Here is a 25364-nt window from a genome sequence, read left to right as displayed (position 1 = left end):
ATTGAGCTTAGGCAGAAGACTTGTTCACTGCCAAATGATTTTTTTATCAGTGCAGAGTTTAGTTAACTAGTCCAGTGAGAGTCCTTTAATTATTATTCAGAACATCATGGTGAAGAAGAGGCAATCAATTCCCTGCTTTTTTTCCTTTCTTTTTCTTTTTAGGGTTGCACTCGTGGCCTACGGAAGTTCCCAGGCTAGGGGTCAAATCAGAACTACAGCTGCTGGCCTACCCTACAGCCACAGCAACATGGGATCCGATCCATATTCTGCGACCTACACCACAGCTCACAGCAACTACCAGATCCCCAGTCCACTGAGTGTGGCCAGTGATTTAACCCTCATCTTCATGTATACTAGTCGGATTCATTCCTGCTGAGCCACAGCTGGAACTCCAGTTCCCTATTATTTTAAAGGACATTTGTTCTCTTCTCTTTCTACTTCCTCTTCCCATTTCCTTTACAGAATTTAAATATTCTTTTTTTTTTTTTTTTTTTGGCTACCTTGTGGCCAAAAAATTACTGGGCCAGGAATCAGATCCAAGCCACAGTGGCGAACTAAGCAGTAGCTGCAGCAATGCTGGATCCTTAAACCAATGTTCTGGGCCAGGGATCAAACCGGCATCCCAGAGCTTCCAAGACACCACCAATCCCATTGTGCCACAGCAGGAACTCCTTCAATTACCTTCTAACCTTTTTAAATTTACACGCATCAATGAAGTTTTGTTATAAACCTTGCCAAAAAGTAGTACTTCTGATCTGACTCTAAATGTTAAGAAATTAAAATATTTTTTCCTTGACACCTCTCTTCACCTGCCCCTGCCCTAATAATTTGTTACAAAATAAATCTGGGAGTTCCCATCGTGGCGCAGTGGTTAACGAATCCGACTAGGAACCATGAGGTTGCAGGTTCGGTCCCTGGCCTTGCTCAGTGGGTTAACGATCCGGCATTGCCGTGAGCTGTGATGTAGGTTGCAGATGCGGCTCAGATCCCGCGTTGCTGTGGCTCTGGCGTAGGCTGGCGGCTACAGCTACAGCTCCGATTCGACCCCTAGCCTGGGAACCTCCATATGCCGCCGGAGCGGCCCAAAGAAATAGCAAAAAAAAAAGACAAAATAAATAAATAAATAAATAAATTTGATACTATATGAATATACAGATATTCCTAGATAGAGTGTTGTGGCTTAGCAGGTTAAGAACCCAGCTAGTATCCCTGAGGATTCAGGTTCCGTCCAGTGGGTTAAGGATCCGGCATTGCTGGACTGTGTGTGGCATTGCCGGACTCCAAACTGTGGAGTAGGTCTCAGATGCAGCTCCAGTTTGACCCTTAGCCTGGGAATGTCCATATGTAGCAGGTGCAGCCCTAAAAGAAAAGAAAAAAAATTTCCTCCTTTGTTTTGTAACAAGGATTTGTAATCAAATCCTCAGTATTGCTTAACCTGGAGCATGAGAATTAGTAGATTTATTCTGGAAAAATCTTTTGACATCAGGATAATATTTTCTAGCTATTTATGTGACCAGTGACTGGAAATATATCATGAAAGCAATTTTTCTAATATATAAGCTTTTTGAGATCAGGGACCACAGTTCCTTTTTTATGCCTAGTGCCTATGACAGTGCCTGAAATACAGAAGGCATTCGATAATTCTCTACTGATTCAATGAGTAAATAAATTAGTACAAAATCTAGTCTCTACCCTTTAGAAGATTCATAGTTTAAGACAACACAGAAGTGGTCATCATCATCACTTATAATAAATATTATATTTATTGAATAATTTTACTTGGTTAGGTGCTAGAGTTTATAAAAAAAGAATATTAACAGTATTTTTGCTCTCTTTTAAGACAAAAATTCTGAAAGAATGAAAAGACATTCATTCATACGACAGATTTTTATTGAACATTTGCTGTGCTAGCATTGTTCTGGTACTGAAGATCAAGTGGCAAATAAAGCAGACAAAAATTTCTGACATTGAGGAGCTTTAATTTAAATGGAAGTGACAGCCAATAAGCAAAATATATTAGTGATAAGTGCTAAGGAAAAAAGTATGGAGGTGTTGAAATTTTAGATATATTTACTAGGGAAGGCCTCACGTAGATAGTTTTTGAATAAAAAGATAAAGGAAGAGTGTTATGAGAAAAATGTTGTATTCCTACAATAGGAGAAGGCGGGGACTGGAGGGGAACTAGTGTGTGAAAGAGGTAGAGGGTATACCTGCCCACCTCTGTGTGTAGCAATCAGTGTCAGGTCTCACCATGGTTACTCAGCAGTGCATTGGGACTCACTGTATGCAATATGCCCAGACAGCCTTCTAGTTTTAATCCGTAAGGGTGCTGAGGGGACAGCTTGTGGATTCAAGCAGAACAAAAAGGCACTTACAGTGTCAGGTGGGAGGTTATAAAACCTCAGCAGCCGCTTTTGCTAGTTTCAATTCATGCATCCCAACAAAAGAAGATGCTCCTGGAAATTACTGTAATATAGGACTACAAAAGGAAGTAGCAGGAAAAGCATAGCAAGTGAACCTGAGAATCTGGAAGATTAATTAGGTTAAGGAAAGGGAGAGGGACAAAAAAATGAAGAGCAGCGATACAAAGGCCCCAGGGTGGTTTCTGGAGAGGTCCAAAATGAATGTGGAACATGGTAGGGTAGGGGTGTGTGTTGGTGTGTATGGACTGAATCATGTTCCCTGCAAATGTATATGCTGAAGTCCTAACATATCTCAGAATGTGACCTTATTTGGGAACAGGGTCACGGCAGATAGATATAAAGATGAGGTCATACTGGAAGAGTTGGGCCCCTAATCAAAAATGACTGGTGTGCTCATAAAAAAGAAAAATGTCAACAGACATGCCACGTGAAGGCTGGAATTATGCTCCCATACGCCAAGGACCTACCAGAGCTGGAGAAGACCTGGAATAAATCCTTCCTTAGTGCCTCTACTTGGAAGTGTAGTAGAAGAGTGAAGAGTCTGATTTGATTGTCTTGGGCATCAGAACAGTCTAATAACTTTGACATCTATAGTTACATTGTATTTTCTTGTTTTTCCAAGCCTCTCCTCCTTTTTGTTTCATTTTTGTTTTAGAAAATCTGCCCTGCTCAACAAATTACAAGGCCTATTTTGACTTGTGTGCTTTGTAGTATCAGTCATATAAATGGAAACGGATCTGACTGTAAGAGGGCCGCTGATGAAGGGCAGGGAGCACCTTTTCTCAACATTGGGCTGAAAGAGTAAAAGTTGAAAAAGAGAAATTTCCATTTAGCTATTCAGCATCTCCCTCCTACAGGCTGTGCTACTGCCTGCGCCCTTTCCCCGCCTAGACCGTAGTTGCTGCCGCCTGGGGAGACCGACCTGACTCCTCACCCCAACCACCAAGAGTCGGGGCGCGACCAGAGTGCAGGGAACGGGAAGGTTTCCCCCAGCCTCCTCCCGCAGGGCGGAGGACCCAAGACCAGCCTCTGCCTCGCGCGCATGCCCAGTTGGGAGGGTGCCCTCAAAAGGGAGCGCCCAGCTCAGGTTGTCCCCGCCGCTGGGGAGGTGCGGGGAGCAGGCGCTGGCCCCGTGGTCCAAGGAAACTCCGGCGTTCGACCCGATGGGGCCGCAGCCAACTGGGCGGACTTTTGGTTTCCTGCCTTGGCAACCTGTTCCCGCCGCGTTTAAAGGGAGCGGGGCAAAGATGGGCACATCCGAGGAGGGTGGCGCCCGACGGCCAGGGCACCCTTGTTACATGGCTTTTCGGGTGTCCTCCGGGAAAAGGAAGGCCGCGCTCCCCTAGGAAGGAGAACGATACGCTCCCAAGAAATCCCGGGGCGGTCACTCCTCTCGCTGCCGGGAACCTCTTTTAAACTGGCCACAGCCAGGACAGACTTAACTGTCCCACTGATGTGCCCGCTGATATTAAGCGCCCTTCCCGCGGCCACCTCCCTTCTCTGTGCCCAGCGGGCCCACACAGCTGCTCTGAAAACAAGCGTCCTCAGGTATCTGTCTCCAGGCGCTGGCCTCATCGCCAGCATGTCCATGCGGCCCCGTTTCAGGACGACTGCTTTGCTTCCCGACCACCCTCCCGGGTCTGAGGCGGCCCAGGGTCTCCTCCTTCGGGAAATTCCCGCCTGTGCACCCGGGCTGTCGGGTAATGAAGACTGGCCCGTTTTCCGGGTGTGGGTTGGCCAAGTCGGGGTAGCGACCTGGATGGTAATAGTTCGGGCACAGAGTCCCGGTACCCAGCCTGCCCAGGGCCTACCCTCCGCCCCTCAGGCGGCAGCCATCAAGCTCCTCCGCGGCGGCTGCAGCCGGCCCGCAAACACACGCCCACCCGCACGCTCAGATTGACTTGCCCCGGGGGGAAAAAAAAACGGAGGCACTGAGCATGCTCGGCGGGGAGGGCGGGGCGCTCCCGGAGCGCGCGTCGGGGCGGGCGCTCCTCCGGCCGGCTCGGCGCCTCTGCCGCCTGCCTGCTCCGAGCTGCGCCCGCCGCAGGCTGCGCCCGCCCCGCCCTACCCCGCCCCGCCCCCCGCCGCTCGTCCCCGCCGCGGCCGCGCTGCCTGCAGCAGCAGCAGCAGCGGCAGCAGCAGCGGCAGCAGCAGCTGCTCCTCCCCGGCGGCCGCCCCCCGCGGGTCCCTCCCTGGTTGCGGGAGAGACAGAGGTAGAGGGAGGACACAGCGCCGCGCCGCCCGCACCGGAGACCTTCGCCTCGATCTGCCGGCTCCTCAACCTCTGGGAGGAACATGGGTAAGTCATCCTTCCTCCCCCGTCATCGCCTGACATATTTCTCTTTCTCGGCGTGGTGCAGGGTGGGAAGCATTTCTCGCGCAAAGTTGCCGGATTTCTCCAGTCCACCGGGGTGAGGCAGTGGCTGTTTCTCCGGGGAGAGTCGGCGCACGCGGAACGCACGCCGGGTCCCAGGGCTGGGAGGGTCCAGAGTGCGGGGTGGGGTTGGGCCGCGGGGCCGGACCGCCGCCCGGCTCTCGGGCACCTCGCTGCCTCGCCTCCCCTCCTCCATTCTTCCTGCCCGAGCCGGTGCCCGGGCACCACGGAGCCTTCCCCGCGGGCTCGCATCCGCTGCCCCATCCCGGTTTCTTCGGAGGCCGCCGGCTTCCTTCCCCTCGCGGCTCCTGGGCTGGAGACTCGGGTCCGACCGCTAGAAAGACCACTTCACGTAACTTCCCTGTCTGGGCGACCTTTCCCCATCTTGGGGACTGCTCATCCCGAGGCGGGGAAGTGGGAGCAAGTAGTTTGTGGGGGTGATTTTACAACCTGCACGGAAATTATTTTCGGTGGGGGAGAGCGGACAGTCTCATAGGTTGAAAGGATGACTTGTCAGAGGCCACGAGGAACGTGAGGCAGGATGGATAGAGCCGCTAGCTGTTGAATTCGTGTTGGGTGACTACAGTGTGCACTATTCCGGTGTTCAACGCATTTTCTTGCTTCCTTCGCCTGTCTCCTGTAGCACGAAACTGCACCCTGCCTGTCTGTAACATGGTACCGAACTTACATACTAGTAATGCTTTCCCAGCTTCCCTTGTCGGAATCTATATAATGCGATTTTAGTTCCCTCGTGTTTATGATTAATCTTAAGAGTTTGGGATGAGATATTTAAAGGGGAAAATGTTTTACAAAGCTACATATAATTAATCCTACTTTTTCATAATATGTTGCTTCATTGTTAAGTTCAGTAATTGCAAAAACGTCTGGTGGCTACGGTAATATGATTAAAAGACGAAACATTTTTAAAAATTGTAGCGGTTTGGAATGCCATGCTTCTGCATGTTCCCCAGTTTGCTTCCATTCCTGTCTGTCATAGTTTCTTTCCTCTTTTTAAAATTTGCTCCTTTGGCACCTGTCAACTCAGACTTTCCCCACCCCTTCCTTGCAAGTTATTTTAAGCTTGAGATGAGTGTGGACCTTTTATCTGTCAGTCCGGTGCCCAACACGTCCAGAGTTAGGTCATGGCAACTCAAAATCTTCAAGGAATTATCTAAATCTAGAAATGGTGTCTCTGGCGCTCACTCGAAAAGCAAATGCTCCAAGCTCTGATTCAGACCTTTGGCGGAAGAGGTCATTTTTGCAAGAGGAGGTATAAATCTAGGACACTGAATTTTGTTTTCTGTTGTTCAGCTTTTCCTTTTTAATGTGCTGTAGGTATGCTGAACATATTTCTGTAAAAGTTTGGTGGCCCATTTATTATTTATATAAATTTCTTTGGGAGTAGAATTTTAAATAAATATCAGTTCAGATTATTGGATACCTTGTGTCTTTCCTTTGAACATTACAAAGGTTTTCTACTTAATTACAGGCCACAAGTAAAATAATTAACCTGAAAATCTTTGCTTGATTTCAGAGAGAGTCCAAATAGAAATCCATCTCTCATTTGAAGCTTCTCAGATACTCGGATTAAATCACCCTCTCTCCTCATACCATTCTGTTTGTACCTTGTTGGAAGCTTTTTAGACCTTACATAATCTGCTTTATAACAGAGTTGTTTATGTGTTTGTATTGTGCATTTAATCATGCATTCTAGAAGGTGAAAATTATGTCTTTTTAATTTCAGGGTCCTCCACAGTGCTTTATACATAGTAGGTATTCAATAAATCTTTGGTAAATTAATTATTGAACTGGAAACCTATCTATTACTTTCAACTTGGGAACCTGAAAGTCTGGGCCCTGAACAGACATTTGGGTTGGTAGATTTTGTGCAGGTGGTGGAGGTGTGGAGGAACTGGGTACAGAGAAGTAGAATTATACTGTGACTGCTCTTCTCTCAAAAAAAAAAGTTGTGTCGTCTCAGTTGTGTGGGTTTTGGAGCAGCCACTAGGCAAGCTATTTCTTCCTACACTGCTCTTTTCAATGGTAAGGTGGTTTTGTTTACCATCAGTAGACATATACAATAATGTAAAATTGAAACATTGAAAGACGATATTATATTCTAAGCCAAGGAAGTTATTACAGCAATTCATATATACATAAGGGTATACTGATAAGCGATAGGGGTCAAAAAAATCACTAATGTCATTTTCATAAGTAAATATGGTGATTTTTAAAGAAGATATTGTTATGGCAGTGATTTTTCTCCAGAAGAAAGTGAAGGAAACTTCCAATGTAACCTTATGGACCGTGTCTATTATTTTTATGTATACATTTTTATATATATACTTGAAATTCAGTGTGTACTTAATATTTCTTGAATACCTACCGTGGAGGAGAAAGATCAAGAAGACATTCGTTTTTCAGGTTGCTTACAATCTTAACAGGAATGATACATACACAGATAACATTAATAGAAATAAAGTATGAGTAGCACGGAAGACCTTTACGTATCATATAGATTCAGAGGATGGAGAGAAGTTTTTAGAAAAATAATGTTATCTGAGCAAAGGTTGGTTAAGCTTCTGAAAGGTAGAAATGAACGGAGACTGTTCATCAGGATGACGGTGGAGGGAGAGAAATGACATGAAAATATAGAGAGAGGAATTTTCATGTTTTTTCAGGGTATGATTAAATAACCATGTTTGGCTGGATCAAAAGGTAGGGAAAGAGTGGATGACAGAGATGAAAAAGTGTTTATAGATAAAGAACAGATAATGGAGGACTTTGAATGCCACGCTGAAGAAGTTTGGGGGCTTGACTTGCCAATTGAGGGACTAGTAAACATTTTTATGTAGTTAAGTGATGGAGCACATCTGTGGTTTAGGAAAATCAATTTGTCAATTGAGTGCAGGATGGATTGAATGAAAAACTAGAGAATACTTCAGAAGGCAGTTGCAGTTTGGGTAAAAATGTACACCGGCCTAAACCTGGCTATGGCAGTGAGAATAGAATATTGTAAATAAAGAACAAGATTTACATATGGAATCAGGAAAGGAGTCATACACTACTGCCTGGGCAATAATGAGAATGTAGGATCTGTTAAATATGTATTTAATCCATTGGAAGAGGAAAGATGAAGAGTCAGTTTTGGACCTGGGGAGTTGGACTGTTCTCCTTTTAGATTCTCTGCTTCTTGATGACATTAGGTTATATATTCATATTGTTTTTTAATTTAATTTTTTATAGTTGATTTACAATGTTGTGCCACAAATTACATTTTGAATACATTTGTAACACTAGTGTCTAGCACACAGGAGCTGTGCCCTAAAACATTTTGACTGACCAAACCAGGTTAAAAATATTTAACAGTTCTTTTAACTCTCAAGAGAAGGTTTGAGCTAGACATCTGGACGTTTATCTCCCCATATCCTGAGATGATATTTGAAGTTAAGTAGGAAAATGAGAATCAACAAAGGAAAAGAAGAAAATTTGACCAAGGTAAGAATCTTGAGGAATGCCCCATTGTTTGGGAAAAGGGGAAAAAAAAAAATGATTTGACACTGAAAAAGATAGTAGGTAAGCGAGAAAGACTGGAATTGGCATGTATTTGGTTTCCAGAGTGAATGGTCAATACTGTCTGTTGCAGGATTGTTTCTCAGAACAAAGTAATTAGGACTGAGAGAAGGCTCCAAATTGATGTGGTTCATTAAGGATATTACTTAGTGTATTTTCTAAAAAGCAGCTTTATGAGGTAGGATAGATGTGGAGGTCAGCTGTCAAGGCTAAGTGGATAATGAGTAAGTGGAAACAGCTTACTATGTGTGGAATGTCTTGCCCTGTTTAAAGATCTGTAAGTAAGCATAGTTTGCTTCAAATATTTTTTAAATGTTGCACTTTACATGCACTGACACTTGATATTATTTTTTTGCCTGAGAATAATTTGTAATCTCGCTATAGTGCTTCACATTTCTTTGCTGTTCCATTTTTTCTGTCTTTGTGACTTAGTACACTTTTTATGTTTGTAATATCTGTCATGCTGAGTGAGTTTAGAAGTGGTTTTATAATTTTATAGGACGTTTTGCCTAAAGGATGCTATACTGAAAAACCACTTTTTCAGAAAAAGTTTTACCACTTTTTGTTTACTATAACTCTTTGTGCATTTCAAATTTTTCTAGTTTATATGTATGTTTCTAATTATACTCTAAATTCATAGAGTTTTGTTTTTCTCTATAAATACGTATTAGCCTTATGAATAAGTCTTTTTTTGGGAGGGGTGTATCTTCCTCCCTCCTTCCTTTCTTTCTGTTTTGTTTGTTTGTTTGTTTGCTGCAGCCAAGGCATGGGGAAGATCTTGGGCCAGAGATCGAGCCGCACCACTGTTGGGGCCTGTGCCACAGCTGCGGCAATGCCAGGCCCCTAACTCGCTGCGCCACACAGGAACTTCCCCGGCTTGTATTTGTGAGTCCAGGAATGGTTTCATAGATAAGTAGTAAAAAATGGTCCTTTTCTGTCATTCTTTTTAAGTTTAGATAGAGCAGTAAAATATCTTTGTAAGCCAATAATCCCCAAAATTTATTATTTTAAAAAAGCATAGATGATGTATTGACAAGTTTGATAGTTTTTCTTATGCTGGCCTCATATCTATTTTGTACGTGACTTTTTTTCCCATGTGGGAGAGGGCTAGGTTTACTCTCCTTCGTGGAGTCATATTCTGAAGTCTCTAGTACTACTATTTGGAAAGTCGTAATACCCTTAATTCACTTTAAGAACCGTAGAGTTTTAACTTGCACTGTGGAATGTTGGAGCTTCTAGGTGCCGGAAATAGTGTGGTTGCTCTCTCCAAAGTTTCTAGATCACTTGAGTTTGAACTTGGTGATGCTGGAGTTATCAGTGGCATCAGCAACAGCCATAAAGAATTATGTAAATTTTTAATATCCTCTCATGACCATCAGGAGAAATGGAGAAGGAAGATCTACTCCTTTGGGAACTCCATGTACATTTTAAATAATCAAATGTTCAGATAACTGATAAGGAAAAAATTTAATTGAAAATGTTTGCCTAGATGTTTGGCTTGTTAAATAGCTGTTTCTTACGGAGAACAATTAAAATTAACATATTGGAATAGATTATAAAGTCTATTTTAGTTTTAAAATTCTGTGATTCTTTGAAACTAAACTTGGAAACATACTATCATTAATGTCTTAAGTATAATCATCCCTATATAACTTGTTTTCCTTTATTGTTCCAAGGGTAATGTTTACTTGAGGTAGAAACTTTAGAATATGAACCAACTTGTTAGCTCTATCTGAATAGATGGCCTAAAATACCATTACCATGCTGGCTAAGGTATGGATACTAGATTCAAATTGCAGAGTAATGTCATTCTCTCAGTGCATCTATTTATACAACTTTTGTTGCTAGAAACATTCTAGGAGTTAAACCGAGAATTGTTGATGGTGATAAATGGAAGTAGTTAAACTGAGCTAGCCATAACTGGCTGTACTTATAAATTCCAAGGTCCTTCTGACTCCGTTCACAAAATGAATTTTTTTCCTTTTGGGGTTCTATATCACCCCCTTCTCTCAAGGCTGTTTTATTCAATTTTGTCCATGATTATGGCCTTAACTACTGTCTATATGCTATTGATGCCTAAAAATATATATCTGGGCTCTACTTATCTAGTAGATTGTTAGATATCCCTGCATGCATGGTTAATTCAGATTCATTGATTTCAAAACAAAATTCATTGTATAATTTTTAATAATAACCAGAAGTGTGCTAATTAATGTTTAGCCGGAAGCCCTTCTCCAAAAAAGCTCTGATTTGTGGTGTTTGATTTCCTATAAACACATACTTAAGAAATGAGATGCCAAAAAAGAAACGAGAGACAGCACACATTATATACTATAGCCCCCATATAGACATAACCTCATGAGCACAGGTGGTAATAAAATGTAGTAAAGTGATTAAGTCGTGATGAGTTTTGAGTATAACTTTGCTTTATATAACTTATTTAATTTTAAGCTTATAAAAGTTTATTTTCAATAATGGCTGTTTTAATAATTGCCTCATAGAATTCCTAAAAATTTAATTATCATATCTCATGGGCTGAGAGCCCCAGTATGCCTTTGAATTAATAATTACCATTTATTACCTCTTATTAAGAATCATTAATGTCAGTTATGTTAAACTACATTTTTCATATTTTTAAAATTTAGTTTTAATATTTTCAGCAATTCTGTGAGGTGGGTAACACTATTCTCATTTTACCCACTCAAAGAATTAATTTAGTCAGGGAGACCAAAGTAAGTCTGTGAAATCCTGTTTAACAGCATTGATTCTCACACTTTTGCTTGCATAAGAATCATCTATAGAGCTTGTTAAAAAAAAAAAAAAAAAAACGGAAAAAACAAAAACAAAACTTACTGGGCCCACTTGGAGAAATTCTGATTCAGTAGGTGTGGGGTGGGCCAAGAATTTGCCTTGTCAAGACATTCCCAGATGCAGCTGCGCTTTGAATAGTATCACCATAGAGCAGAGGTCTCTGCAAACTTTTTACATAAAGGGCCAGATGGTAAGTATTTTAAGCTTTGCAGGCTGAGAGGAAAAATCAATAACATTACATAAATAAGAGCAAAAATATATATGTTGAGAAAAAACAAATATCCACAAAACTTTTATTGACTAAATTCAAAATAAAGCAGTTAACTGAACATGATTTATTGTAGTATAGGTCTACTAATGAAGTGATTGTAATTCTTTTTTTGAGACAGCAGTTTCACTTAATTGGGATTCAGTTACCCCATCATCAGAATTGATTGCAGATGTTCATTTGCTAATGCAGATCTGTAAAGTCATTTAATTGGTTTTGTCTTTGAAACACATTTTCACACAGATAGGTACTACCAAGTGCTGCTGTCAATCCATGAGCCTATGATTTTAATGAACATATTAATTGTATGGAAGGCATTTAAAGGATTCTTTTAGGTTCATTTGCCATTTAGCATGGTGTTTACATTGCAGATAAACCACTTCCAATTGACAGGTGGAAGCTACTCAATTGCATAGTTAAATAGATTTTGATATATGGGAGCTGCTTTTGCACTTGTAAGGTCTAAAAAAATACTGCTGGAACTGTAGTTTGAGCCTGCATAATATATCTGTTACAAATTTGTGTATGCACAGAGATCTTATGGTTTGAACTTTTTTTTTTTTTTTTGGTCTTTTTAGGACCCTACCTGCGGCATATGGAGGTTCCCAGGCTAGGGGTCCAGTCAGTGGCTTGAACTTCTGACAGCAGAAGAAATGCATAAAGCAGATTGTTGGTTACTTGTGATTTGAACAATATTGTCAGAATGACTTAACATAGTATATTTGACATGTAAGCACTGTTTCACCTTGACTTTCAAGTCTAATTCAAGGAAATACCAAATCTGCAGCAAAATGTAATTTCTTTTTTTTTTTTTTTTGTCTTTTGTCTTTATTGTTGTTGTTGTTGTTGTTGTTGCTATTTCTTGGGCCGCTCCCGCGACATATGGAGGTTCCCAGGCTAGGGGTCAAATCGGAGCTGTAGCCACTGGCCTACGCCACAGGCACAGCAACGTGGGATCCGAGCCTCGTCTGCAACCTACACCACAGCTCACGGCAACGCCGGATCGTTAACCCACTGAGCAAGGGCAGGGACCGAACCCACAACCTCATGGTTCCTAGTCAGATTCGTTAACCACTGCGCCACGATGGGAACTCCAAAATGTAATTTCTAAAGGCATTCCTTGTTTGGTGATAATGGTTGAAGACATTTCTTTTTGTTCAAAAATTTCATTCTCACCCTTGAGCTCAAAAAAAAAAAAAAATCACAATAAAACCATACAACCACTAAGCTATTAAACTGGTGTGTGGTAAGACAAATTAGTATATTCAGCTTCTATTATTCAAGTATAAAGAATTGACAGTGGTTAAATCTGTGAGAATGAATGAAGTTGATACTGTTAGCTCAATACTATTATCATAGTTTAAAATGTTTTCCCCATAAAATACCTGCTGATGAATAATACACTAAAGAAACAGAGACTTTAAACACCTTACATTTTCACAGACTTTTTAAGTTTATTCAACTAAGCCTTTTTCTGTTCCTCATATTTTTACCAACATCGCTTATAACACATCTTAGTAGATTCCACTTCAGGTTGTACTGAATTAATGTTGTCTCAACTTTAGAAATATTTTTGCCTGTGTGGAACCTTCATAGAGGCTAATTCTTCTGTCACTTCATGCTTAGCATTGACTTCTCAAAAATAACAACACTACACAGTATCACAAGTATCTGTTAACTCATCAAGAACCAAGAAAAACTTTTCACAGTATTTGTCTTGTCTTTTAGTTGACTAATGATATTCCTTCCAGTGCCCTCACCTCTTCAGATAGCTGTTCTCACTGAAAGGCTATTCTTAAGTTTTTTCTCCCTCTGGAAATACAACTCTTTGGTTGCTATAGTCAAAATACATTTTAACTCACCATGAGTAAGTAAAGAGTTTTCCTTACTTGGCTAACAGGTGAACCACTCACTTTGTTTGCAACATCATTTTTACTTTTTATTTTTGTGAAGAAATTCTGCTATGATGAGGTACTTTGTTTATATTTTCTAATTTCTCTAATGATTACTTTCCTACTGATTGTGGCGATCATGAATACTTAGTCTGATAATATAGGTGTATGTTGTATTTTTCTAGCGTAGCTATAGTGTCACTGCATGATGAGTAACAAAATCGTCCATGTGGCACTTTAAACCATAAAAGCTTGACATTTGAAGTATACTTTTCTCTTTGTTTTCATGGAACAGTCAAAATGAAATGTTGTGGTATGACAATACATATGGTACTGGAAACACTGGAAAGTTATAACTGTGTCACTGCAGTTTGTAGTGCATCAAGCAGCAGTGTAAAGTGAGGGAAGTACCACATATGGTTGCTCTCTCAACTACTCAACTCTGCCATCATAAAGTGAACACAGGTATAAACAATAAAGGAATGAATTATGTCCCAATAAAACTTTATTTATGGACACTGAAATTTGAATTTCATAAAGTATCCACATCATGAAATGTATTCTTTTTGATTTTATTCAACCATTTGCAAATGTAAAACCTTTTTACTTACGGACTGTATAAGAACAGATGTTGGGCTGTATAAAAACAGGTGACAGGCTGGAGTTTGGTGCCCCCCCCCCCCCCCCCGCCGCCATAGTCATGCTCTACTACCTCATCTTTCCGAAAGACTTTTTCTTCCAGTAAATTCCATAGCTCACAAGATGCTATCACCATGCGTCCAGTCAACCATTCCTAATGTCGAGTCATTCTACTTCCAACACCCATGTTGGGTTCCCAAAGTTCTAACAGTTTTACCTCCTTGAATCAGTTTTCTCCTTTCTCCACTGTAAGCATGTCATTTCACCTCTTGAGACCACTTTATTGCTCTGTAACAGATATTCTTTATTTCAACATTCCCCCCCTAAGTTCCAGCATGCCTTTCGAATACTCTTTCTAAAATGTAAATCAAATCATTTCATTTCCTGGATATTTTTTTCAATAGCTTTCTAGCATGTATAGCAGGCTTTCCAGGAGTTCCCTTTGTGGCTCAGTGGTAAGGAACCTAACTAGTATCCACGAGGATGCATGTTCGACCCCTGGCCTTGCTCATTTGGTTTAAGGATCTGGCATTGCTGCAAGCTGTGGCTTGCAGATGTGGCTCAGATCTGGCATTACTGTGGCTGTGGTGCAGGCCAGAAGCTGCAGCTCCGATTCTACTCCTGGCCTGGGAACTTACATATGCTGCAGGTGTGGTAATAAAAAGACAAAAAAAACTTAAAAAGAGGTAAAAGTATAACGAGGTTTCCAAACTCAAATGATACTGTGTGATTAAAGAGGATTAAATGATGATCTTTTCACACAGATGCACTCTTTGTTTTTGCAAATTAAATCTAAAGGAATATTTTCTTTCTTTTTTTCTTTTTGTCTTTCGTTTTTTTAAGGCCACACCCATGGCATATGGAGGTTCCCAGGCTAGGGGGTCTAATCGGAGCTATAGCTGCCAGCCTACACCAGAGCCACAGCAGTGCCAGATCCGAGCCTTGTCTGTGACGTGCACCACGGATCACGTCAACTAGGGCTCCTTAACCCACTGAGTGAGGCCAGGGATTGAACCCACAACCTCATGGTTCCTAGTCAGATTCGTTTCTGCTGCGCCACGACAAGAACTCTGGAATATTTTAATTCTGTAAAAAAGTATGCATTCACTTTTCTTGAAAAATGTTTTTGTTTTTCATTTCTTCCTTTTTTCTTTTCTCTCGTCTGCAGCATATGGAAGTTCCGATGCCAGAGATCAAATCCGAGCTGCAGCTGCCAGTTTATGTCATAGACACAGCAACCCCAGATCCAAGCTGCATCTGCATTCTGCATCACAGCTCAGGGCAATGCCAGATCTTTAACACACTGAGCAAGGCTAAGGATTGAACCCACGTCCTCATGGGTACTAGTTGGGTTCGTTACTGCCGAGCCACAACAGGAACTCCCATTTCTTACTTTTGATAAAAGACAAAGCTTAGACAAATGACTCTCTACCATCATAAATACAGCAATGAAAGCATGATGAATGGCACCTACCACAGGGCCTCACTATAGGAATATAACAGGTGATGTGGGACTGTGGCAAACTGCCGAGCGTGTGCCCAGACTAAACCAGAAATTCTTTACTCACCTCAAACCAGTTTTGTCATGTATAGGTAGGGGCCCAAGGAAGCCAGAGTTTCAGACTTTTCAAAAGAAACCATAAATTAGATTTGTATCTGAATACTGAATTGGTTTTTGGAATTGTAAGACCCAAGGCTTCAAACAGTGACATCATGGCTCTTTCTCTTTCTGTCCAGATTACGAGACTGTAACTCACTGAGTTTAAGAGACACACCCAATTTCACACGTGTAGTTAGAGGCAGTTCCAGATCTACAAACTTAATTTCCTAAATCCTACAATAGTATTCTGTTTAGTATACTAGTCGGGCTCCAACTTATTAATGGAAGAAAAAAAGCATATGTATGTGCACACACATAAACAAGGTAATAACAAGGATTCATTCAAATAAATAGGTTAGTAGAAAACTCTCACCCGTTTCTGCTGCGAGAGTCCAGGCCCTCATCTCATTCCTGAAACCACTGAGACCATTTCTTAGTAGGCTTCTCTGAAATTAGACTCTGATCTCCCATCTTTGCTACATACTCTGACCAGGTTAATCTTTCTAAAGACACTGCAGTGATCGTAGCACTCTGTAGTCAAGAATCCAGTACTGCTTGGACTACCTATCACATCACATCTGAATTCCTTTTAGCTTTCAAGATCCATAGAAATCTGTTTTCTCTCCTGTATTTCTCACCGCTGTGTGAAATGAATCTTCCTTTGATAATCTCATTGTTGCCTAAATATTCTTCATCAGTGATACTGCCAAGACACAATTGTCCATGTTATTCCTACTTCTAGAATAAGTTTTCTCTTTGTATTCATTCTCCTTTAGTCTAGCTCATGAGGACTGCTTGTAACCTTTCATACTGACCTCTTATTTCTCTGGACACCTCTCACTTCTTGGACCCCTATAACACATTCAGTAGTATAATTTTAGTCAGTGTTTCATATTTCTTACGGGCATTCAGTAAATAGTTTGTTCATGTTATAAAATTGCTACAGATTCAGGTTAGTCTTCTGAATTAACAGCATTACCCTATAGTGATGTTGGGCATATTTGTAATAGAGCTTGCACACCAGCAGTCCATGGGTCAGATGTGCAGATGAATTTTTTTTAAGTGAGATTTTAGAGATTGGAATTAGTTGATAACATTTAAATAACCAGGAAATTTCTAATAAAAATCTACTTCACCTTTTCTTGAAAAAGTAAACATTTAGGATCCCTGAGCCTGCATTTCTATTGGTGACAATCAATGATAGTTAACTTTTAGGCAGAATATAAGGTCCTCAGCTCATTACTTCTTTGTATTAAATCCTGCAAATTTCACTCAGCACTCTATTTCATTCTCAAAAGTATTTAAATTTGCAGTGTATGACATTTGTTATATATTTTGAATTAATAGAGCTAATTGTATTGAAAATTGTGGTAAAATTGAATTAACGTTACTTTTTGAAAATTAATACATTTATTTTAATATTAAGAAATTATTGAGGGTTCCCACAATGGCACAGTGGCACAGTGGATTAATGATCCGCTTGTCTTTATGGCATTGCTGTTTTGATCATGGGCCCAGCACAGTGGGTTAAGGATCCAGCATTGCTGCAGCTGTGGCATAGGTCGGAGATATGGCCAGGAACTTCTCTATACTGCAGATGTGGACAAAAATAAAAATAAAATAATAATTATTTTGAAAATTAAATCATATAATTAGTCAAGAACAGGTTAACTACCTATGATATATATGGACATGAGTGATGGTTAAAGTGTATTTTCAGTTGACTGGAATGATATAAGAAAAAGATGGAGAATAGAATCTGTGCTCTTCCATAAATTAATTGTTTTGTATAGCTTTTGGCAGGTTAGTTAAGTTCTTTAAATCCCCATTTCATAAATACCCCTTAAAATAGTATCATTATCAAATAAGAATCAAATAATAGATTTCAGATAAAAATGGAAGGAGGATTGACATTGCATGGGAAACAAATACAAATTATCATATGGAAACCTTCAAGTCCAGTAAAGACTTACTATCCTGCAAACCAAGGTCTGTTGTATTTTTCCCTTCTTTTTTGGCTCGTGAGCATTAAATACACTTTTAAAAAGTCATCAAAGTGCAATAAGATTGCTAGATTGTTTCCAGTAAATGTTATTTTTATATACTATATTTTATAACATATAAGAAATATACAAATTAAAATAATTTTATAGAACCTCACTCAGTGGGTTAAGGATCCTGCATTGCCATGAGCTGTGGTGTAGGTCACAGAAGCAGCTCGGGTCTGGTGTTGCTTTGGCTGTGGCTTAGGCCGGCAGCCCTCATTTGACCCCTAGCCTGGAACTTCCATATGCCATGAGTGAGGTACTGAAAAGCAAAAAAAAAAATTAAAAATTAAAAAAATTAAAAAATAAAGCAAAAAAAGAGGAATTACCTAAAATCATGTAATTTAAAATTATTTAAACAACAATTTAAATTTTAAATTTTTTAAAAATTGTATACAATAATTTCAGACAACTAATAGGTTCCCTGAATATATGATGGGTGTTTTGTTTTTTATAGTTAGGAAAAATATATAACCAGCAATCATTGTACTTTAACAAAAAATTGTTTTCAAAACTATGAGAAGCTCACATCATCTAAGATTATTTTTAATAAGAAATTTGTCAGGTTGTAAAAACTATTTAGCTCTTGTGAAAAATATTATTCTTTGAAGATTTCCCAAGTAATTCCATTGTGAAAGATGAAACTATTATTAGAAAGTAAAACTTATATTGATGTATTTATGCTTCACAGCAATGTAAATGTTGATTTATCTTTAAAATTATAAGATACAGGTGGCCTTAAAAGTAATACCAGTTAAAACAAAGACAGAAAATTAATTATATGAGCTGACTAACTTAAAATTCTTTTTAGTTGCAAGAACCTATTTTTGGGGCTTTTTTGTTGTTTTGTTTTTTGTTTGTATTTTTGTCTTTTCTAGGACTGCACCGGCGGCATATGGAGGTTCCCAGGCTAGGGGTCGAATTGGAACTGTAGCCACCAGCCTACATCACAGTCACAGCAACTCAGGACCCGAAGCCGCATCTGCGACCTACACCACAGCTCAAGGCAACACTGGATCCTTAACCCACTGAGCAAGGGCAGGGATTGAACCCGCAACCTCATGGTTCCTAGTCGGATTCGTTAACCACTGAGCCACAACGGGAACTCCAAGAACGTATTTTTCGAAGGGTGATGTTAAGCTCTCAGAAAATAACACGGTCCACTCTGTCACATTTCTGGCTTTTAAATGAGTTGTACAGAGCACCGTCAGCCAAATAAAAAACACAAGACTACCATAAGAGGCATTACAGAAAGTGATAAAATAAGTAGTACAAGTGATCACTTATTTTTTTTTTTTTTTTTGCTTTTGGAAATCTTAACTGGTCAATAGAGAGTAGTATAAAAAGAGTGAGTAACAGAAAAAGATAAGTCCATAATTTGGACTGTAGAAAAAGAGAATACACACATGCTCCAATAATTTAAATATGAGAGGAGAGATCATATTTACTTCTTCAGCACCCAGTGCAGCTTCTCTGGAACATACAAGTACTCCTTACTTGTAATGACCTGGAAGAACTTTTCTTAGAATTTATTTACTTATTCAGTTAAACACTTGCACTACATAGCATTGTACTACCCTTGAGATACTATGACAGAGACTGCTTCCTGGTACATTTCATTGTGATCTTTTTTTTTTTTTTTTTTGGTTGCATATTAAGATACATAGGCAGTTGAATGAGGTATAAATTCATTTTTGAAGTGTTTACATCTATATAAAGCAGGATACGGGTAGTCCTTGTTTTGCATAGCACTGATAGGCATGAGATCTCATGAGGTTTATTTAACGCAGTACTATGCAGATTGCTTGGTCACTTTCTCTTCTGTTAAAATACAGATAATAACACCTGTTTCACAAAGTAGTTGTAAAATTATATAAAATGGTAATCGTAAATTTTAATTTCTATTTCCAAAGCTGAAAATACAGTCATTTTGCAGAAACGTTATCTTGTATGCAAAATTAAAACCACTCAAAGGTTGTAATGTTATTTTTATTATTTTAACTGAATTACATAGTGAATATTAACTTACTGTAGCAGATTATATTTTCCAAAGCTGACCACAACAATATCTCTTGGCCCCACATATTCTAAAATTGGCCATTTGCCGTTGAGAGGTGAAGGGTTCTCTTCCTGTTGAATCTGAGCACAACTTGTGACTGATTTATAACCAACACAAGGCTGCAGAGGTGATACTGTGACTTCCCAGGCTCAGTAGTAAAAGGCAATGTTGTTTTTACCTTACTCGTTGAAACTCTGGTCTGCCTGGAGCCCTGAGAAGTCAGAGATATGCAGATGCCGTGCTGTAAAGAAGCCAAGCCACATGGAGAAGCCTCAGGTGTCAGGTCTCAGGTCAGCAATCCTAACATTCAGGTCCTTCCAGGCTGATCACTAGACATGTGTGAATGAATGAACCATCAAATGATACCAGCCCCAGCTGTGGAGTCATTCTCAGAGACACTCCTAGCCTTTGATACAGGATGGCGGCCCCAGACCTTGTGGAGCAGACACAAGCCAACCTCAGTGTGCCCTTTGGAAATTCCTGGTTCATGGAATCTGTAAGCACAATAAGTTGGCTTTTATTTTATGCCAGTAAATTTGGGGTAGTTTGTTATGCAACAGTAATGATTGGAACAGTTATAAAACTAGAAAGATACATTGTCTCAGTAAGAAATAGATGCTTGTCAAAACTCATCTAAGGGGGAACTACCTGCTGAATAAATATTTACTGAGTTTGTAATTCTAAATGAAGAAAACTTAGCAGAATTTTTTTTCTGTTAAGTAGCATTTCCTTACAGTTTATTTAATTGTTTTTTGTGACATTAATTCCCTTGAAGAAATATTTGTTGACTGTCTTGGCTACCAGAAAAGAAATACGCATGTTTAAAAAAAGTTTTACTCTAGTTTTTTCGTAAACTTTGCTTATTTGCTTAATAAATGTCAATCAATACTCTTAATAAGGAATTACTACTAAAATTATGTATTTTTTTTCAAAACCTAAGAGCCTGATAAAACCTCATAGGAACAAAAATATCTGTACTCATCTCTCCAAATGAAAATTGAATTTTTAATGTTAATCTTATAATAATAAGTTCATATTAGTATATTTGGCAAAATTATTTCAAATCTGCATCTTTCTTATCACTTTTGGAAGACAGTGGGTTTTCTGAGTTTATTACCACTGAATGAAGTAGTACTTAATCATATAGTTACCAAGGGATTTCAGATATGTAGCAGTTATTATGATTTTCTAAAATAATAGTGTAGTGATTCTAATAATAATGGGTACTTTATTAAGGTCATTACCATGAGAAAGGTTAATTAGTACTGTAGTAGCATTAGGGATTGATTATGCTTTAAAGTGTGTATGTGTGTGTATGCATTTAAATATAAATAATTGCACATATACACACAGCTTCTAGAATACACAAGAAAATGTTAACATTGATTGAGTCTGGGACTGAATTGGGGCATGTGAAGGTAATTCCCAACAAAATAAAATTAAAACTAGAAAAAAAATGTTTTCTATACTTTTTGAATGGTGATGTTTTCATCTTTGTATGTTTAGCATTTAATGCAGTGTTTGCAGCTTGGTAGTTACTTCATATTGTCGGATGAACAGAAGTTTGATATTATCTTCTTAACCTTTATTCATCTGATAGATTATGATACTATTCACTGAGAGAGCTAATATTCTTAGTCTTTTCTCATATAACCCCGCATTTTTCCAAGCTATTTATATATCTGTGTCAGTCTAGGTCAAATCAGAAGACAAACCACATAATGTTAAACTTACATGTATGTATAAATATTCTGATAGGAAACATGCGGTCTATAGGTCATAGAACAGAGTTTATTAGTCATAGAACATTTTAGTACTGGTTACCTTGCATATTAGCAGAGAGGAATTTAGAAGAGAAATTCTAAAATTATGACACTGATAGCTAGGTTGCTGGCACATTGCCATCCAAGGAAGCTTGCACCATACCCCTTATCTTTGCTTTTGAATTAAACAAATCCTCCCTAGGGAGGGAGATTATATCTCTAGGTTTGTCGTCTTAAAAGTACGCTAAAAGCAAATCTCTGGAAAAAGAGGGGAATTTTTTACAATCCTAGAATGTCTCCAGGATAGAAGACTTACCTTTTTTTAATTTAGTTTTTATTTTATATTGGAGTGTAGTTGATTTACAGCGTTTCATCAGTTTCAGGTATACCGTGAAGTATTCAGTTATTTATACATATATCCATTCTTTATCAAGACATGTAACATAGACATATATCCATTCTTTATTTTTCTGTATGAGTTATTACACAATACTGAGTAGAGTTCCCTATACTGTATACTAGGTCTTTTTTGATCATCTGTTTTGTATATAGTAGTGTGTATATGTTAATCCTAAACTCTGTATTTATCCCTCCCTCCCCCTTCCCCTTTGGTAACCATAAGTTTGTTTTCTAAGGAAGACTTATCTTTATTATAGTTCATCTATCCATTTCCTTTGCACAGAAGGCCCCAGCAGTGCAGGAACACCAAGAAATCCAGGGAGAATTGTCTTTCAACACACGCAACGTTAAGTCCAGGGAAATTTAATGTGAAAATTAGTAAGCAATATTTGCAGTATAGACAGCAAACTGTAAAGTGTTTGGTGTGGGAGTGTATCCAAGGAAAGATGGACTTTCTTGGGAGGGTCATTTCTCATTAAAAGATGTAGTTTCAGGTCATAGAAGTTCACTGGGTTGCCCAGGCTGGGTCTGGTCCACAGTCACCAGAGCTGAAGGAGCAAGTCTTTGGAGAACCAGAGCTGAAGGAGCAAGCTGAGGCATAGACAGTTGGGTGTGGAGAGGAAGTCAAAGCACCGCAGAAGGTACTGCTAGAACCTGGAGCTTGAGAGGCCCTCTTCTGCAGAAACCCAGCATACACCTCTATTTAGTTTGAGCTAGAGTGGCTCTCGGTGGCCAGCCCCACAGGGCTTCTGGCATGCACACTTCCAGGGCTGAGGAGGTGGTGTGGGAAGCAGGAACCTGGGCTGGGATGCAGACTGGAATTGTGTGGGGTTGTTGCACACAGCGCTGCTTCCTGAGTTGAGAGCTGGAGAAAATGTTGACTGAAGGCTATGACTTGCAGACATTTGATCCTGGAGAAAATTATGCAAGCCGAGGAGGAAGGAAAGTGCCTTCCTTTTCATTGCCATCCATTGTCCTTAACAGACAAAGCTTGTATCTGGTAAAGGAAAATTATGTAAAGGGCTCAGATTCATTTTTACCGATCAGGCAATTAGGGTGAATTTGGAGCTGAGAACAAATAAGTTAATAACTGACTTAATGTATTCTATTGCTTGTATTTTATTCCTTTTTAATTCATGGTATATTATAGCTTTAAGTAAGGATACTATCTAAGTGCCAGGAGCTAAAGCCTTGTAGGCAGACACTTGGGCAGTGTTCTGAAGTAGTAAAAGGTCACAGCTAAGACATTAAGTACCAGGTCAGTGTACTATTCTAAGGGACTAAATAGAGTATGAGGGCTTGAAGATAAGTGGGGCCTGAGAAACTGGGAACTGCAGGATAATAAATTGATAAAACATTGTTCCATTGAATCCTGATAACAGTATCCCGATATTGTTAGGACTCAGTTGGTTTGCAGGCACATACCAGGTATAAGGAGCTAGAACAAATAGGGCAAGTAAGTTTCAGGTGGTTACTTTTTTGTTTAGAGAGTTTCTCTTTTTTTTTTACGGTTTCAATTAGCTTACCTGTGCTGAAGTGAAATTTGAAGTATGTGGTTTCCACATTCCAGCATCTTCTGGAACTCTTGTGTATAGACCTCGTTCGGACAATTTCTTCTACACAGCAGGTGTTCGTAATGACAGATTACACATTTTCACCAACACTGTTGTAATATAATTCTTGGGTATCTTTAAAATTCTTGGACAAATGCCATCATGCTTTGTAGACTTCTCTACTTTGGTTTTCTAAGTTAGCTTACAGTATGCTGGGGGTTGACCACGATTTGGTATGGTAGTATTTAAATCTTTCTATTAGAGGATTGTTGAGGAGGAGAAGTCCTCTTGATATTTTTCTTGGTCAGTTCTGGTGCAAAGAATTAATTAAACCTGGATCTCAATGTAAATCATTCTCTAATTTTGAAAAGCCGATGAATTAACTTATTATCATATTATATGCGAAAGCCATATTTGACAGCTAGAAAACAATGAAATAATTCTTGAACTCTAAGGGAAAAGGTCTTTTGGCATTGTGTGAAATTAAATTTTACAAACCCTCTCTTGCTCTTATGCATTATAGTTTAATATTGTAGTTGTGAAGATCATCTATCAAACTCTTGATTCTCTAATCAAACTTGACAAGTAAGACTGCAGTGTTTCTGGTTCAAACTAAAATAGACTTTAATTCCAATTAAGAATGAATAAAACATGATTGCTCAAATACTTCATCCAATTTCTGAAATAATTAGAAAAAGAAGAAAGCATATTAAAAGTCATTGTTTTTAGTATAACATTGTAATAAAAATATTTCTTAATCACAGCAGTTTACTCCTTAATTTGTAATAAAAGATGTAAGTGCAGTAACTTAGTAAGGTAGGTTTTCAGGATTTATTAAGTTTGTGCTATAGGAGACCAGCATGGGTATCCTAGAAGAATATCCTGCCCTATAAGAATTTCTGATCTAATAGTAGAAATAGTAGAAATAAAGTAAAAGTTTTATGAACCCAGAACTCTAAAATCAGCAAAATGAAAAATAAGAAATAGAGCTGTATAATAGTGTACAAAAATGATGTCTTAAATAGATTAGTGAACCTGATTATGAAGTTAAATTTTCAAATTCATCTACTTAGCATATAGTTCAAACTGCTGACATATAGAAGAGATTGATTAAATTCATCTAAGCCTTTATTTTTTTTTATTTTTTATTTTTTTGTCTTTTTGCCATTTCTTGGGCCACTCCTATGGCATATGGAGGTTCCCAGGCTAGGGATCGAATTGGAGCTGTAGCCACCGACCTATGCCAGAGCCACAGCAACGTGGGATCTGAGCCACGTCTGAGACCTACACCACAGCTCACGGCAACACCGGATCCTCAACCCACTGAACAAGGCCAGGGATCGAACCCACAACCTCATGGTTCCAAGTCGGATTCGTTAACCACTGCGCCATGACAGGAACTCCTAAGCCTTAATATTTTTACGAAAATATCTTAAGTTAATAATCTTGCCTCAAGTGAGGGAGGAAGTAATGTGAGGTGTACAATTATAACCGTCTTGTGAAGTGAAAGAGGCATATCCAGTAGATAGATGTGTGGATAACTGGCAAACGGGCAGAATCATTACAGGGTCATTGCAACCTGGAAAAACACACTGGGAGAGAATCCATGTGTATAGAGAAGTATGGCTACATATTCAAGTAATTAAGGAATTAAGGTAGAAATTAGAAGTGTAATATCTATGAAATTTATTTGGAGTGCTTTCATTAAGTAGAACAGTATCCATGTCTTCAATTGTTTCTCTTTAAGTATTACAGATGTTTCTAATTCTCCAAGTATTGCCTCAATTGCTATTGAAAATAAATATGCAACACATGCACTTTGAACTGTTAAATTTTTGTTCAGGTATCTCTTTTTCGAGTTAAGTGCATATGCGTTCATGGAACATTTAATATTTAGGTAGGTTCCTGTGAGATCATTTCTGTGGAACTTAATCATGGAAACAAATGGCCCATTTGCATTAGCTT

General features: G+C 39.1%; 1 protein-coding gene across 3 annotated transcripts in view; it reads left to right on the top strand.

Annotated features, from left to right (window-relative positions):
- Positions 1–4518: 4518 nt before the first annotated feature.
- The window catches only part of RAP1GDS1 (Rap1 GTPase-GDP dissociation stimulator 1), a 141486-nt gene continuing 120640 nt past the window's right edge, over positions 4519–25364 (top strand). For 2 of the 3 annotated variants that reach the window (XM_047798201.1, XM_047798199.1), the window contains exon 1: positions 4520–4722. In XM_047798201.1, coding sequence (XP_047654157.1) covers positions 4719–4722 — 4 coding nt within the window. In that variant the 5' untranslated portion in view covers positions 4520–4718. Of the gene's footprint in view, positions 4723–25364 lie in introns of all 3 variants that reach the window. The other variant, XM_047798200.1, reaches the window with a different exon arrangement.

Source organism: Phacochoerus africanus, chromosome 10 (assembly GCF_016906955.1).
Source record: "Phacochoerus africanus isolate WHEZ1 chromosome 10, ROS_Pafr_v1, whole genome shotgun sequence".
Lineage (NCBI taxonomy): Eukaryota > Metazoa > Chordata > Mammalia > Artiodactyla > Suidae > Phacochoerus > Phacochoerus africanus.
The sequence above is the reverse complement of the archived record's forward strand: the minus strand, read 5'-3'. Positions and strand labels throughout refer to the sequence as shown.